Source organism: Schistocerca cancellata, chromosome 2 (assembly GCF_023864275.1).
Source record: "Schistocerca cancellata isolate TAMUIC-IGC-003103 chromosome 2, iqSchCanc2.1, whole genome shotgun sequence".
Lineage (NCBI taxonomy): Eukaryota > Metazoa > Arthropoda > Insecta > Orthoptera > Acrididae > Schistocerca > Schistocerca cancellata.
The window spans coordinates 1,059,617,850-1,059,635,782 of NC_064627.1; the positions used below are offsets into that span (position 1 = coordinate 1,059,617,850).

Below are 17,933 nucleotides of genomic sequence, written 5' to 3' on the forward strand. Positions count from 1 at the left end.
GAGAGCACCTACAGAACTACACACAGATGCCAGCGGGTATGGTATCGATGCTGTTCTGGTGCAAATTTCGGATGGAAAAGAGAAGGTTATAGCCTATGCTTCTAGGACACTTACAAAAGCCAAGAGAAACTACAGTTGTTACAGACCATCATTCACTTTGTTGGTTGACAGGTCTTAAGGATCCAACAGGATGACTCGCCAGGTGGGCACTATGTCTTCAAGAATATGACATTACCATAGCGTACAAAAGTGGAAGAAAACACCAAGATGCCTACTGTCTATTAAGAAACCCTGTGCTAGACAATCAAGACTTTGATGAAGATAGTGACTGTCTCACTGCACACCAGGATCTCTCTGCTTGCCTTAAATCGGTTAGAGGATGTGAAAGGACAATTTAAGGTAGTTAATGGATTACTCTGCAAGAAAAACTTTGATCCGTTTGGAAAGAGGTGGCTACCAGTGATACATAAACACATGCGCTTAGACGTTCTACAGAAATTCCATGACAGACATGAGGCTGAACTGTCGAGAGTGCCAGAAGAGAAAGGCAGTTCCTCAGAAACCACTTGACTGACTCCTACCATTTCCACCTGCCAAAACGCCTTTCCAGTGTGTTGGGATTGACCTCCTCGGACGATTTCCATCTGCTAGTGGCAACTGATGGACTATTGTTTGCACTAATTATCTGACACGCTATGCCATTACAGAAGCCATGAGAACAGCTGAAGCATCTGAGGTAGCCAAATTCATTGTGAAAGAATTGTATTAAAACATGGTGCCCCATGGTCGTTAATTACGGGTCGAGGGAAAGGTTTTCAATTGAATCTTGAAACAGAGATAAACCGTCGGTGCAACATTACTCATCACATGACAACGGACTTCCATCCACAAACTAACAGGCTTACTGAACTCCTTAATAAGACCTTGGCCAACATACTATCAGTGTTCATCAATGTTGAGCAGAGCAACTGGGATGAGGTGCTACCTTTTGTGACGTTTGCCTACAACACCGCCAAACACGACGCCACACTATTTATGCCATTTTTCCTGTTGCATGGGCATGAGGCAACTACACTGATGGACACTGTGCTTCCATTACATCCTGATGACATGGATGACAACTACATCAGGCAGGTGTTAACCAGAGCTGAGGAAGCTCGGCAGTTAGCTCAACTCCGCACGCTGCAGGCTCAAGAAAATGATAGCCGAAAGTATGACGTGAGCCACCGCCCTGTTGTCTACCAGCCTTGTGACCTTGTCTGGATCTTCACTCCTGTTCAGAAGGTTGGTCTCTCTGAGAATCTCCTCAGGCGCTGCTTTGGACCTTATAAGATTGTAAGACAGTTGTCTGATGTTACTTATGAAGTTGAAGATTTCGACCCTGACACAAAACGATGAAAGATCGGAGATACAGGATCCTGCCACCCAGGGTAAATTTGAAGCTCCAGCAACAGGCAACAAGCAGAAAGGTGACAAAGAGTGTAGCGGCAAAAGGAGTTCTAAGAAGATCACCGCCAGAGCGAGAATCAGTCGTCAGGGATTGGAGTATGCATGACCGATGACTCGTTCCCAGACTAGGAGGACTTAATACCAAGACGCTGTTCTCTTAAGGAGGGAGCAATATCATGGAAGAAGCTGAGTGGCACCATGGTGCAGTGGTTGTGATACTAAACTGTTGCATGGAAGGACGTGAGTTCAAAACTCAACTGGACTGTACAATTTTAATTTCTATATTCAGTTTGAATACATTCTAAAAGTATCCACAAATGTCAAGAATCATTGTACTGGAATGTTCTGTAGCTGTATATATACTGTATGTGTTCTGGCTGGAAGCAGTTTGCTCTGTGCTCTTGTATGTGCAAGTGCTGAATAAACCTTCGTTAGTGTTCATCATTCATCTAATTACACCTTCTTCTACATGACAATATATACAGTCCTACACAGATGTTAATACATCTCTGGAGGCATCATGTAGTTAAATGGGACATTACCTAGGACAAATGAAAGACAAACAAAGATGAAAAACAATACGTCTTTGGGGTCTGAAAAGTAAAGAACCAATGTGCCCTCGAGGCCTGTGCTCAGAATGATCACCACCAGTGTCAATACGAGCTTGCAATCTGTCAAGCAACAACTGCTGCACACATTCTACCATTTCAGTGAAAATTGCAGCATAGGCAGCAGTAATATGACGTTTTCATATCATGTGATGTTGTTGGTATGTGCTTGTAGACAATGTCGCTCAGCTTCCCCACAAAAAAAACTATAGTGATGTCAGATTTTGGGAAAGGCCAGCCAAGGTATAGGTCCTTTTCTTCTAATCCATTGATTTGTAAATAATCCCTAAAGATACACAATTGTAATTCATCCACTATGGGCCAAACAGCTATCAAGTTGATATCACAGGTTTCTCCTAGTCTGAAGGGGAATGTCGTCTAACATCTGTGGAAGATGGTCTGTTAAGAGGTTTAGATACTTGTGTGAATTCAGTGTTCCCCTTATGAACAATGAACCTGTGAGGTGATGGTGTACTATTCCACACCATATATTTAAATTCCATGTTGGCAGACATTCCTCCTGATGAAGCCAATGGGAATTGTCAACAGAGCAGTAGTGCATGTTTCTGAGATTTACTTGACCATGATTAGTAATTGTTGCTTTATCTGTAAAGAAGATACATGACACATCTGGAGTATCATGTCTTCATACCCATGTACAATAGTTTACAAGATTTGCAAACTCATTTCCATGCAGCACTTGATGGAGAGAGATGTGATAGAAATGGTAACTATGTTCATGGAGAATTCATAGTACACTTCCCTGACTCATGCTGCTTCGTCATGCGACTGCATGAGAACTAGTTTGCAGATCTACTGCTACAGCACCTCGAACATTATAAATTTCACCCTCCTCTCCAGGCACACTTTCTGGTCTGTTATTTAGTTCAGGCATTACACTGCCACTTTTATGTAATTGTCTGAAGAGGTTCACAAATTGTTGCTATGATGTGACTGTAGGCTATGCTATGATGGTTGACATCTATTGGGATATCCTTAGGCATATGTGATATACAATGAAAAAGCATTCTTGCTACATTCATCATAATCCATGAGCATGTCTTCTTTTTCTGTGCTGGGAAATACCATCTTCCAAGCATATCTTAGTGTGTCCATTATCACACTATAACTGGCAGGACCAACACAGTGAAACTGTAATGCAAACACAACACAATGTAAACAAACGTAACATCATCACCTAGCATCTAAGTGATATAATGGAACAAACAGCTGTCAGTGTATACAATAGTCAGTGTTCACAATATAACTCATAAATTACTTGCACTAGCTTTCTGCAGTGAACACCATTGACATTTTCATTTATGCAACTTTTAGGATTTTACTCTCAATATGTGTTGTTCAATTAAAAGATGTCTAACTGTTGTAAATAACTTCACTTTTGCAAAAAGCTCAAACCTATGTATTGGCTGCAAATATGTGCTATTGCCTGTGAAAACTGCATATCGATTGTGCCTTTCATGTCCAAAATATCTGCGGTGGAAGTGTTGATTGATTCGCCCTGTACATGTAGATGCACCAGGACTCACATGATAACAGACAGCATGGTGACAAATGGAAGTATATAATAATTTTTGTGTGATGTTGATAATACAATAGTGAGAAATTAAGCTAACTGTATATGCAACAAAGAGTTTATTTCAAATAAAAATCAGCATTACACAGGAAAAAAATTTATGCAGCAATGGACCAAAGTACAAAAAAAGTTTTTCTTCCACCGATAATGATGATGATGACAATGATGATGATGACATACAATCTACATTTACTTTTGCTATGTCTTTATGCATTGCCACTATGAGTTACAAATTTTGCCATTATAAATCTTTATTTTAATGGCTGAAAACTGTTTTTCTTTCTGTTGATTATTACATCAATGTTTAAATGTATATAACATCCATATGAATTTTTCATTCTACATTATATGTACACAATTCATCTTGACTTCCCATAAATCACAAAATTGTATTCATTTGTTTCACAGGTGTTGTGCATCATGATGATCTGATTTACTTATTTTACATATCAGTATTGTTTCCATCTTTCACCAATGCTGATCCAGAATATGCAACAGTTAAAAAAATGACTAAAATGTGGTCTAATTTTGTTACGAATGGGTAAGCAAAGATGATGATAATATTACTCTTACTATTGTTATTGTTATTGTTATTGTTATTACAAATATTATTAAAATCTGAGTATAATTTTTTGACACTTTTCCAATTTCTGAAGATTCTAACGTGTGTTTTGATTTACATTTGTTGAGCAAGCTGCATTTAGTTACAAGCAAACAATCAATAGATCACTGTAGCAATTTCCATGGTCAGTGCATGTATTTATAGTGATGTCTGAGGTTTTCTTGATGAGATTGAGAGAAGGTATTTTTTCTTCATCCAACTGCTTCAGTAATTCAGATTCTGTGCACAATATTTCAACAATTTACCAAGTCACCTACATGAGGTTTTGTTGGAAATGACATACTTTCTGTCTATATTTAAACCATTCTAAAGTCCACATGATGTAAAACACCCAAACCATTTCTGCTAGAGATGGTTGCTAATCCAGCTGGACAACTAAAACATAGCTTCCACAGAGTTATTTTTTTGATTATTTATCAACACTTAATTTCTTCAGTGCTCATCAAATACTCAGTGCTATTATACGATCAAATAAAATACAAGCAGGAAATTAGAAATCACAAACAAAATAATGCAAACTGATTTTGGAGTTGTAACCCAGAAACCTCACAGTTTGTGTCTTTCATTCATATGTATGTTATTGTACCAAACATTGACAGAAAAACCAGTTACTCACAAACAACCTAATATGTAGACCAATATTTCATGCAGCTTATGACCAACATTCTTTTATTTAAGAAATCATTTAGAATTAAAGTATGCAACTTATTGTCAAGATAGGCAGTAAATTTCACCAGAGAAGAGAGATACTTGTGACTCTTGAACAAGTCACTAACTCCATCCATTATGTTTGCACTGGAGTAGAATCCTGCATCTTTAAGTTGTTCAGTAGCCTGAAAGTATTGAAGTCATGGGCTGAACAAATCAGTGCTGCATTCAGGATGTTAATGGTCCCCAGTCCTATTTTCTAACACTTTATCAACAATACTAGTGGCATGGGGTTATGCATTATCAAAGGGAAACATGACTCTATAATATTATGAAAAGGATACATTGCTACTCAGTGTTAAAATGACACCTTGAGTTGCAGGCAGGCACAACAAAGAGACTGTTGCACATTGAGCTCTTGGCCAAAGCCCTTTTCAGAAAGGAAAGGAAATACACACACATTCACACAAGCAAGCACATCTCAGGCACACAAAAGCTCTCTCTGGCCAAGCTGGTGGTAGTGGTCAAGTGTGCACGAGGTGTGCCAGCTTGTGTGAATGTGTGTGTATTTCCTTTCCTTTCTGAAGAAGGCTTTGGCTGAACTCGCAATGTGTAACAGTCTTTTCATTGTACCGTACCTGTCTGCAACTCAACGTATCATCTTAATGGTGAGAAGCAATCAGTACTTTTCATAATTTTGTTGAGATACATGACTCTTGCAGATAATATTCTAATCTCCTCATTTTTAATATTCTGACTTTGAAGATCATCATGTGTTACACAATATTTCTGGGTATTGACTGTGATGTTGTTCATTTGCTCCACTAGCAAATCCACTACTACCAATAAATTACATCAGCAGTTTAGTTCACAAACAATGTAGTCTAAAAAGAGTGACCATTCTGTAGTTTATGACCATGTGCCTATATCCCTCAGCTGTAAATTATTGTATTTGAGGATACACTGATTTTGCCAGAGCAGGCTTGACACTACACCAGTCACACTCACTGTTCTAAGGATAGAAAGAAAATTCAGAATTAATAGCCTATTGATGAAAAGGGCATCATAGGTTTGTCACAATCTCAAATTATGGACAGATGAGGAAGGAAACTGGCCATGTACTTTTCAAAGAACCTGTGCCATAATTTGCCTTAAGCATAGGGAAGATGCAGAAAACCTGTTAAAATCAATGGGAAGGAATTTAAACCCTGGAGGCAGAATGTGAGTTCAGTGTCTAAACCTGTGTGACATTTCACCAATCTCCCCATGTTACCATACTGTACAAAAAAGACAGACAGAAGTATTCCATAAACAATAAAGCTTGGACATGGGCATGCTCATTTAGAACACATCTCATGACATCTATGAAGATGCTTCACTTCAAAACTCCTTAAATACTGGTAGGAAAACAAACTTCATGACTTTTAATTCCCTGTGGTTTTTATGAATAAATTTCATGAGGACTACAATAAACTTAGTGATTTAGTAAAATGGATCAAAAACATTCTCGACTGCAATAAAATATTTACTTCCAGTGGTTACTCATTTCGGTAAGAATGTGACCATCAACAGACCATTATACTATGATAGTAGGTGGTGGCAGTGAATAAATTTGGTATTATGACTCCTTGAATGTCAGTTGCTGACCTTCATGGAGTCATAACACCTGCTTCATTCACTGCCACTGACTACCATCTTGATATATAAATGGTCTGAAGAGGCTCATATTCTGACCAAAACTGGTAACCACTGAAAATAAATGTTTTACTGCTTTGAAGACCATTTTCAATCCATTTTTAAAGTACTTTTAGCCAGACCACTGTTTCTCTGTGAGAAATGTACTCAAAAATTTAAAAAATTGTGTGAGGCTTTATGTGCCCATGAGAACACTTTTCACCCGTTTTTGTTTTTTGCAAGGGCAAAAGTATTATATTTCTCATGCATATAAGTATTGCACATCCTGAAGCACTTAATTTCTTCCTGCACTATACTGCTATATTCATGTTTGCCATGTTACACATGGAGCTACACCAATGAGTATATTTTTCCAACATCAAAGCTTACTAAACTGAAAACTTGCATAACATTTCTGTGGCTATACCACATTCAACTGGATAGTCATTTCTGGTAGCCATGGGATGAGTCTTCATCTAACACTGTGTCATAATATGTCAAGTGTTGTCATGCATGAAAAGTTCCTACCAATAGACATACTTCTAGGATGACAGTCAACATACTCCTCTTATGACACAATCTTGAGCAAAGATTCATTGCTTGTCTACTGGAAATAACTATCCAGTTCAATTTGATACGGCTACAGAAATATTTATGTTAAGTTTTGACTGTAATAAACTTTATACCAAGTTGCTACGTCTAAGCTGCATTAGGTACCTATTGTGACATTCTTGCAGTCTTTGTTTCTAGAGTGTATAAAAAATCAACATACATGTGAATGGATACATGTTAAGGAAAATATATGAATGTCTTTATCATTAAACTATAAGCCTAAGAATTCAAGTATCACAATACAAATTGGACACCTACAATCTGTATCTTTCTGTACTGAAAGCACTGATTTTCTACTTGCATCTTCTTTTGATGTCAGATATGGTAAATATGCTATAACTATGATGTTTAACATAAACAGATTTTGAGTTTTCCAATATACACACACACACACACATAAGCTCACTGGACAAAAAATCAGTCACCTCTGGAAAAACCATTTCATGCATCATTTAATACCAAATAATTCAACCTTTGGACTTCATAACCACCTGGATTCAGTTAGAAAGAGAGTCCACAAGGCTGTCCAGGTATGCCACATCCATGTTAAGCCACTCGCTGAGGGTTTGATGGTGCAATTCTGCCAGATTGCGGGAATGCTGATGTTGCCATTTTACCCACTGTTCCAACATGCCCCACATATTTTCTATGGTGTTTAACTCAGGCGATTTTGCAGGCCAATAGAAATGTAATAGGGTGGGGGGTGTTCAGAAAATCAGTCACATAATCTACCAGCTGAATGAACTTTACTATTGTCATCTTTATGTGCCTGTAGGAACAAGGGCCTCTTGCAAGGTGACCGACTCTTAAATCTTCATTTTGTGTGCAGTTCCCAACACAATGTTCTCTCACTAACAATTGGGGATGGATGTTCATTCACTGCCTGCAGCAATTCCCATTGGGTTAGGAAGCATTTTTTTTCTGACCACAGTCCTGATATCTTGTTCATGGCTACATATGTTATACCACTATATTTGTACACATGTTGAACAGTCAGCCTGAAAACCCCAACAAATCCAGAAATTTCACACACCATATGGCCATGGGCATGGACATGGCCATGGCCAAACATGAGTGACCCTTTTTTCCACCGTGTTCTGTCCGTACATTTATCCACATTTATGTACAACGTCCACTTGAAACATAAATGGCTCACTAATCACTACTGCCCTATGCTCACATAGAGGCAGTCTGTGTGTGCCCACAGTGGTGATTAATTTTTTTTCTGGTGAGCTTAGCTTTCTGGGCCACTCAGCATTTTCTTCTCAAAAGATTTACTAGTCCCCTGCCTTACATCCATCTCCACTCTGTCTCTGGACCTTAATTTTCACTCATCTTACACCCACAGCCTCTTCTCCCCATCTTCCCTTCCTCTGTTTTGACTCCCTCTCCCAATACATCCCTCCACACTATCGTCACTGTGCACTGCAAGAATTCACTAGTGCTGGTGGCCATGTGTTGTATTCCTATCCTTCCTATTCTGAAGCTGCCTCCCTCTGTCAGCTACCCATCGAGAGAAAGAGAGAGAGAGAGAGAGAGAGAGAGAGAGAGAGAGAGAGAGAGAGAGAGAGAGAAATTTTTTTTTTTTTGCACTTTCCCCGAAGGCTTTCCTTCAGTATATAATTTGCAGAACACAGTGTGTGTGAATGAATGAATGAGTCATCATCAGATGTATAAACAACACTAGGCATGTCCCAATGAAGGTCTTGGGCCCTTGCTGTTCAAATTGTGTATGAATGAATGAAGGAGTAAGTCAACGAATGAATCATCAGCAAATGTAGAAGTAACATCATGCACGACGAGAAATTTGCTGTTCAAATCATATATTAATGCTCTCGTGGATAATATTAATAGAAGCCTTGACTTGATACAGATGATGCAGTTATCTATAATGAAGTACTATCTGACAAAAGCTACAAAGATATCCAGTCAGATCTCGATAAAATATCAAAATGGTGCAAAGATTGGCAACTTGCTTTAAATGTTCAAATCTAGATTAGCTCTTTACAGAATCCAAGAACATTAGATATTATTGCAATATCAGTCAGTAACAAATGAAAGCTATCACTTCATACAAATACCTGGATATAAAAATGTCTGGGTATGTGAAATAACCACATAGTCTCAATTTTAGATAAAATAAGTGGTATACTTCAATGTATTTGGGAAAATACAGTCAGTTTATGATTAAGACTGCTTATACAGTTCCAAAATTTTGCTCAAGTGTGTGGGACTAAATAGGACTAACAATGGATCTGAACATATAAAGTGAAGGATGGCATGAAATCATCACAGGTTTGTTTGATTCACGTGAGAACACCTCAGAATTTCTGAAAAATTTAAACTGGCATATGTCTGAAAATAGATGCCAGCCATCCCACAAAAACTTGCTTAAAGTATAAAGAAGCAGCATTAAGTGAGCGAGCTAGGAATTTATTCAAGTCCCCTACATATCATTCCCACACAGACCATGAAGAGAAGGTTAGACTAATTACAGCACTCCTAGAGGTATCACATGGTCAATCTCTCCTTGCACCTCATGTGAGTGGAACGAAAGGAACCCCAATATCTTGTATAGGGGGGACAAAATAAAACTGACATGTAACTGACTCTGGTTACTGACCAGGAGAACTGTCCATCACAAAAATGCTGGAAATCTTGATTTCAGTGCACAAATCCAGGTTGCTGTCACATTCTGTTTTAACTGAAGATGACAATGCAGAAAAAATTCCAAGCTCCATCACAAGCTCACTGTATACCCTTGAAAACTGGTTCCAGTTAAATGGGTTGAAAATGAACATTGCAAAAACCCATATGGTACATTTCAAATTTTTTGGAAGTTAAAATGCAACATTACAATAAACTTATGGAAGAAGTTGACATGATCAAATTCCTAAGACTAAATGTGGGCAAGAACATAAGCTGGAACATACATGTTTCACTTCCTATCAAATAAGCTAAGTAGTTTTGCATTTGCAGTGCAATTACTAGCAAATTCTGGTAAATTGAGTACATGAAAAATAACATATCATAGTTACTTTGAATCTGTCATTAGATATCATATAATTTCCTGGGGAAGTTCAAATATTGTATCTGGAAAATTGGAACTGCAGAAGAAAATCATCACATACATGTGATTTTTACCTTGAGTCCTCACATACCAAAAGAATTACAACAGAACACTGAAAACAATATTGTTGCCATCTGTCAAGTAGAGCTGCTATGCAAATCTCAATGTCTGATAAATCAAACAAAGCACTGCATTGAGATAAGTGTGGCCGTTTACAGCATCTTCTTTGATGTTTATTGACAGGGTCAATCCTGCATCAGTCTTATTGGAAGTATTTTCTGGAATAGTTTTATTTTGTCCACTGTGTACAATTAGAGGTACCTTCTGATATACACTTCACAGTGCCTTGCAGATTATGATTGAACATGTGAACAGAAGTATAATGAAAAAGAGACCTGGTGTGCAGAATACTGAGTTCTTTATTGTACTTTTTTTAGTTTTGTGTGTGTTGTATTCCTTATTCACTGTTATCAGTTGTGTCACTACAGATATTTTGTTTTTTACGAACATTGTCTTTTAATGAGGCTCTCAGCTGGAAGTTTTTACCTCCAAATTATTTTTATTAGATTTAAACAACACCAGGTTTTAGTACCTCTGTGAGTCTCGTGTGACCTGATTGTGTCCTCCTAAATATTCATCAGTCTCTCCCTTTAATGTAATGTGTAGAGTACAGAAATGTTGTGTTGTATAAATTTTGTGAGATACAAACTGAGCAGACGTGTAAGCTTTCAGAGAGACATCCTCCTTCTTTGCACAATACACAGAAAAATGTTTCAGGAAAGTTCATCCCATATCTCTTTTAAGCTTTATCTTTAATAAGCAACTTATTCTTATGTTATTATAATAATATAAAACAAATATGTCTAATTCTAGGAATACAACAACCATTCAGTGACACCACAGTCATCCAAAGTTTTGATATCCAAGTCTGGTCCTGCCATCTGCCAGTTCCTGGAATCCTGGGAACCATTCAAGTACTCCTGTTCTCTTTGTCCATTTCATCATCACCACCAGCAGCATCATCTATGTCTACATAGATACTCCGTGAGCCACCGTACGGTGCATGGCGGAGAGTACCCTGTACCACCACTAGTTATATCCTTTCCTGTTCCACTCACAAATAGAATGAGGCAAAAATGACTGTCTATATGCCTCCATATGAGCTCAAATTTCTCATATCTTTAGCTGTGGTCCATACATGCAGTATATGTTCGTAGCAGTAGAATTATTCAGCACTACAAGTGCTGATTCTCTAAACTTTCTCAATAGTGTTTCTCAAAAAGAAAATTACCATCTCTCCAGGGATTCCCATTTGAGTTTCTGAAGCGTCTCCATAACACTTTCATGTTATTCAAACCTACCGGTAATAAATCTAGCCAACTGCCTCTGAATTGCTTCAGTGTCCTCCTTTAATCTAACCTGGTACAGATCCCAGACACTCGAGCAGTATTCAAGAATAGCTCGCACTAGTGTCCCATATGAGGTCTCCTTTACAGGTGAATCACTCTTTCCTAAAATTCTCCCAATAAACCAAAGTCAACCATTTGCCTTCCCTACCACATTCCTCATGTTCTCATTCCATTCCATATCGCTTTGCAATGTACGCGCAGATATTTAAACGACTTGACCGTGTCAAACAGTACACTACTAATGCTGTATCCAAACATTACAGGTTTGTTCTTCATACTCACTACATTACCTTACATTTTTCCACATTCAGGGCTAGCTGCCATTCATCATACCAGTTGGAAATTTTGTCTAAGTTGTCTTGTATCTTCCTACAGTCACTCAACTTCGACATCCTACTGTACAACATCGCATCACCAGCAAACAACAGCAGATTGCTGCCCACCCTGTTAGCCAAATCATTTATGTATATAGAGAACAACAGTGGTCCTATCACACTTCCCTGGGGCACTCCTGACGACACACTTGTCTCTGATAAACACTCACCATCGACGACAACATACTGTATTCTTTTATGTCAGAAGTCTTCAAGCCACTCGTGCATCTGTGAAAGTATTCCATATGCTTGTACCTTCATTAACAGCCTGCAATGGGGCACCATGTCAAATGCTTTCCAGAAATCTTGAAATATGGAATCTGCCTGTTGCCCTTCATTCATAGTTCACAGTAAATCATGTGAGAAAAGAGCAAGCTTAGCTTCGTATGAGCGATGCTTTCTAAAAACAGGCAGATTCATGGGCATAAGCTTCTCAGTCTCAACAAAAGTTATTATATCTGAACTGAAAATATGTTCAAAGATTCTGCAGTAATCAGAAGTTAGGGATATTGGTCTGCAATTTGGCAGGTCTTTTCATTTAGCCTTCTTATAAACAGGAGTCACTTGCCCTTTTTTCCAATCACTTGGGACTTTCTGTTGGGTGAGAGATTTGGGATGAATGCAAACTAGGTAAGAGGCCAATGCCATAGAGTACTCTTTGTAAAACCAAAATTGGATTCCATCTGGACCCCGAGAGTTGTTAGCTTACAAATCTTTCAGCTGTTTCTCTACACCACGGGTGCTTATTACTGTGTCGTTCATACGGGAGTCTGGCCAATGCTCAAAGATGGGTGTGTTTGTACAATTCTCCTGCATAAAAAATTTCTTGAACGTGAAATTTAAAACTTCAGCTTTTGTTTTGCTATCTTCAGCTGCCTCACCAGACTTGTCAACAAAGGATTGAATGGAAGCCTTAGACCCACATAGTGATTTTACATATGATCAGAATTTTCTCACATTCTCTGCCAGATCTTTCTCTAACATACGATGGTGGTAGTTGTTGTATGCTTGTTTTATCTTCATTCATTCATTCATTTATTCATTCACTCACTCACTCATTCATTCATTCTCTTATTCAACCATTTTTCTTTTAGATCCCACAATGTAGGATAGTCTTTAGGTATGTGGAATGAATCAACATATAAATTAAGAAGTAACTTTCAAAAACTATTACTATAGACAATATTAATGATTAATTGCAGTGGCTCACCAAATAGTAGAGGAGGCACTGAGTTGTTGAGAGGCACACAAAGAAGACTGAAAACTCTGCTAAATCACAGCTCATATGAAACTAACTTTTATAATTAGCCACATTATCATTAAACAGTAAATGGAAGCTCCCTTCTCAATTAATAACTTTCCTTTGCCACTTTTATGTACCAAGAAGCAGGCATTAAAATGTTATTGAATATGTATGCCTGCAGTTAATTGTAGTCATGATCCAGCAACTTTAGTATAAGCATGACTGCATGTTAATACAGGCATCTTCATTGTGGCATCTGTCAATTTATGAAGCTCCTGGTTCTGAAACCCAATTTCATGACAGCTTTTGTTCATTTGTCTGATTGTATTTTGACTCTGAAGAAACTCCATGAATTATATATGTGATATATATGTTTCAGCAATCCAACATCTGAAAGAAATGATTTAGTGAATGTGGAGTGGCAAAGCTTGACACCTTCAAGACAAGTGTATCTGGATATAGGATCGCAGTTGACAATGAAGAATGGGCTATATTATCAGGATCGTATGTCACTATGGGACAGGCTGTTTCCCCTAGCAGCTAGTGGGCATAAGGGAAATCGAAGATGTGGCCATCATAGAAAACAGTAATGATCTCTAATGTGATTACAGATTACTATGAAATGTTTTGTGTATACAAAGATTGGTAAACATCAAATATCATAACATTTTCAATAAAACATAAACTTGAGAAAAACTAAAAACTATTGTTATTTAAGATGACAGAAGTCATATCCAGAAAGAGTAACAAATTTTCTTATGAATTGTCATCAGTGTGCCACATATTTAAGGTACAACTAATTCCATAGTTCATTTCACACTCTCAAATGTTGCTTGGATAACAAACGAGTTTCAAACATATAATTAATCAAAATCTGTAAGTATAAGCATCATGAAAATGCCAAAGTGACATACATTTGTAGTTTTGAAGGACAAAAAAAATTTCTTTGGCTGACAAAATCATCTAAGGTGAATACATCACCTGTTACCAGATACATATGCTATTATAAAATTGAACTGCATATCAGGTAGATTATTACATATCATGCTTGTGAACTGAATAATAATTAACTCTGGCATTTATCATCTTAACAGAATCAATGTATACAGATATGGGTCACATGCTAACTAACAATGCACGTCACCGTGTGGGTGAATCTATCCTTAGAAAATGAGGCCACACTTCATACAACCAGTAAGAACAGTCATATCTACAGTACTAAACAGAACAGGCAACAAAATATGAGAGTACAACACCTACAACATCCATGAGACTGTCAGGAAACTGAAACCTACAGAAAAATTATTAGGCATATGAGAGACCAAACATCTATTTTTGTGTAATTCATCATTCCAGATGTTAATGTAGGGTATTCAGATGTATTCACCAATAATGTATGTCTGGAACATTCCACTCATATGTCTTTATTTATGATGTTCATATTGGCATAATGGTAGTGATTTTTGAATTATACAACTCCATCCTCAGCCAACCATTAGACTGTCCAAATCAGTTGAGTGTGGAGTAAACTGAAAGTTATGTTTCCCAACTTCTTCATACAGCAGAGTCCCAAAATGTTAATAATGGCTGAATTCTGTAGACCTACAAACTTATGTCTGATATCTTTTTATGCCATAACAGGTATTCAAAATCACTTGCAACATAAGCCTGCAACACACTATTGGCAATACTCTTGAACCAACATGTGCCACTATTCGATTATATTGCACAAAATATACACTAATGAGCCAAAACATTATGACACCTCCTTAATAGCTTGTTTGTCTGTCACTGGAATGAAATACATCACTGATTGTGCATATCAGGTATCCAACAGTTTTTGGTTAGTGGAGGTATGTGGCATTAGATGTCTATGCACATGTCAGGCAATTCATAAAAATAACGGGCCACTGATTTGCGAATGTGGTAATGGGGCCCAATAGCAACTCAGATGGCTTCAATACAATTTACATCAGGCACACTTGGTCACTGAGATGTCAATGTGACTGCACTACAACACTGTTGCACCGTTCTAGCTCTTTGACATGGACACCTATACTGTTGAAAGATGACATCATCGTCTGGGAAGACATCAAACATGAAGGGATGCAGGTGATTTGCAGCTATAAGCACAACTTTGATTACTACCCCAAGTCCCATGTAAGTGCAGAAGAACGTCTCCCATAGCATAATGCTGCTCCCACCAGCCTCTGTCCATGGTGTGCTGCACATTTTGAGCCACCGTTCACCTCGATGACGGCACTTCTAGAGAAGAACATCAACCTAGTGTATCAAAACTGTGCTTCATCTGAAGAGTTGACACATTCCATTGATTGATGGTTGAATCCCAATGGACTTGTGCCCATTGCAATGGTAACTGATGATGTCGTTGGGTCCACAAGTGAACACGTAGGAGTGGTCTGCTGCAGAACTCCATGTTCAACGAGGAACGATGAATGGTGTGCTCTGAAACACTTGTGTGTGCACCAGCATTGTGCTCCTTTGACAGAGACGCTACAGCTCATCATGTGTCCTACTTTACAGAGCAGACAGGTCTCTGAACCCTATGTTCTGTGAAGAGTTGTGGACATCCAACCATTTAACACCTAGTGGTAGTTTCACTGTCCTTCTACCTCTTTCTTTAGATGCTCACAGCAGTAGCACATGAACATGTGACTAACTTCACCATTTTTGAGATACTCTTACATACGCTCCACACAATAAAAATCTACCCTTTGTCAAAGACTGACAGAATGTGCAAAGGGCAAATCAGGAATAGCTAGAGGAAAAACAGAAAGCTGTTAAAGAGTGCAGGCTACAGGAAAGATAAATGCCACCTACAGGACAATTAAGACATTTGGAGAAAGGGAAGCATCTGTATAAATACTAAGACCTCATTCGATGGAACTAAGTAAGCATTACTAATCAGTGTCATTTTAAAGTATCTACAGCTTAGGGTCTATAATAAAAAATAAATATGAGCTCAATAATAAACAGATGTGTACAAAGATAAAGATCAGGGAATGTATCTAAGTATTTCTGGAAGTATACAATGTGGTTCAGGTACTCTTCTATATAGTGTAAAAAGACCCTTGAAATAGGCACTGCTTTAATTTTGTTTAAACAACAGCTCATCATCCACTAAACAGTTTGAGAAGAGAGACATAACAGCCACTGAAATGGATGCCTCTTTGTACCATATTCATGTTTGTCTGCTCATAGTGGGTACCATCTTTCCTTATAGTATCATGATTAAGATACACATCATTAGTTTTAATTATTATTTACTGATCTTTTTACAATATAGTGATTTACACCTTGCATTTCATGGGGAGTCAGTATTGTTTCTTAATTTATGGCCAGTTTTGAGCTCAAGGTTCTGCAATATATGTTAATGACATAAACTGTAAGTACATATTTCATAATTAGACACTAATTTACATTCATTGTTTAAGACATTTTTACATCTTTTGAAATCTCAAATGGTTTTACTGTATGCAATTTTTGCTTCTAGCAGTTGTCTGAAAATGGCATAAAAGGCTGAAACTTGGGTCATAATTAAATAAACCACAGTACAGTCAAATGGTGGTGTGTTTGTTTTAAAAAAGAGAGAGAGAACCTTTTTCCCCTATGAAACACATCACAGAGAATATAAATTGTGCAGTGGATGTGAGGATTTCAAGTTTCTTGGCTCTAGAGTGGATTCAACTCTTGAGTCTTACGCTCTTTTCATATGAAAAACCAATACTAAGCAAAGAAGGGAAAGCTGAAATGTGGAAGGAATATACAGAAGGGCTATACAAGGGAAACAATAACAATATTTTCAGAAGAGAAAGAGGCATATGATGAGATGGGAGGTTCAATATTGTAAGAAGAATTTGACAGAGCACTGCAAGACTTAACACAAGATAAGGACCCTGAAGTCAATGAGATTCCATGCAGAATTATTGAGATCCTGGGGAGAGCCAGCCATGACATAACTACCTGATATATAAAACATATTACACAGGCAGAATACCCTAACACTTCAAGAAGAATGTAATAATTCCAATTTCTAAAAAATCAGATGTGAATATTTCCAAACCATCAGTTTAGTAAGTCAAATGGTGGAAAGTTCAACTGGGAATGTCAACAATATTATGAAAAGAACAGATTGATACTCACCATAAAAGAACAAATTGCTATTCACCATACAGATGACACATTGAGTCGCTGACAGGCACACTAAAAGAATTTTACATACTGTGCTTTCAGCCACAGCCTTCTTCAGAAAGAAAGGAAAACACAAACACCCATTCACACAAGCAGGCACACCTCACACACATATGACCACTACCTTGGACAGAACCATGTTTGCAAATTCCTGACACAAATTATTTACAGAAGAAAGGAATAGTGACTATATGACTTATGTTAGAAGATAGGCCGAAGAAAGACAAACCAATGTTTATAGCATTTGTAGATTTACAGAAAGCATTTAATATTCTCTTTGAAATTATGAAGGAACCAGGAATGAAATACAGGAGTGATATTTTTCTAAAATTTCTACAGCAACAGACTATGGTTATAAGATCCAAAAGACATGAATGGGGAGCGGTAGTTGAGAAAGGACTGAAACACCTTGTAGCCT

At 37.7% G+C, this 17,933-nt stretch overlaps 1 protein-coding gene across 2 annotated transcripts in view; it reads left to right on the plus strand.

The window, feature by feature from the left end:
- The window catches only part of LOC126163058 (juvenile hormone esterase-like), a 285,106-nt gene extending 271,118 nt beyond the window's left edge, over positions 1 to 13,988 (plus strand). The window contains exons 9-10 of one of the 2 annotated variants that reach the window (XM_049919958.1): positions 4,060 to 4,192; positions 13,683 to 13,988. In XM_049919958.1, coding sequence (XP_049775915.1) covers positions 4,060 to 4,192; positions 13,683 to 13,893 — 344 coding nt within the window. In that variant the 3' untranslated portion in view covers positions 13,894 to 13,988. The remainder of the gene's footprint in view (positions 1 to 4,059; positions 4,193 to 13,682) is intronic. The other variant, XM_049919957.1, reaches the window with a different exon arrangement.
- The last annotated feature ends 3,945 nt before the right edge of the window (positions 13,989 to 17,933 follow it).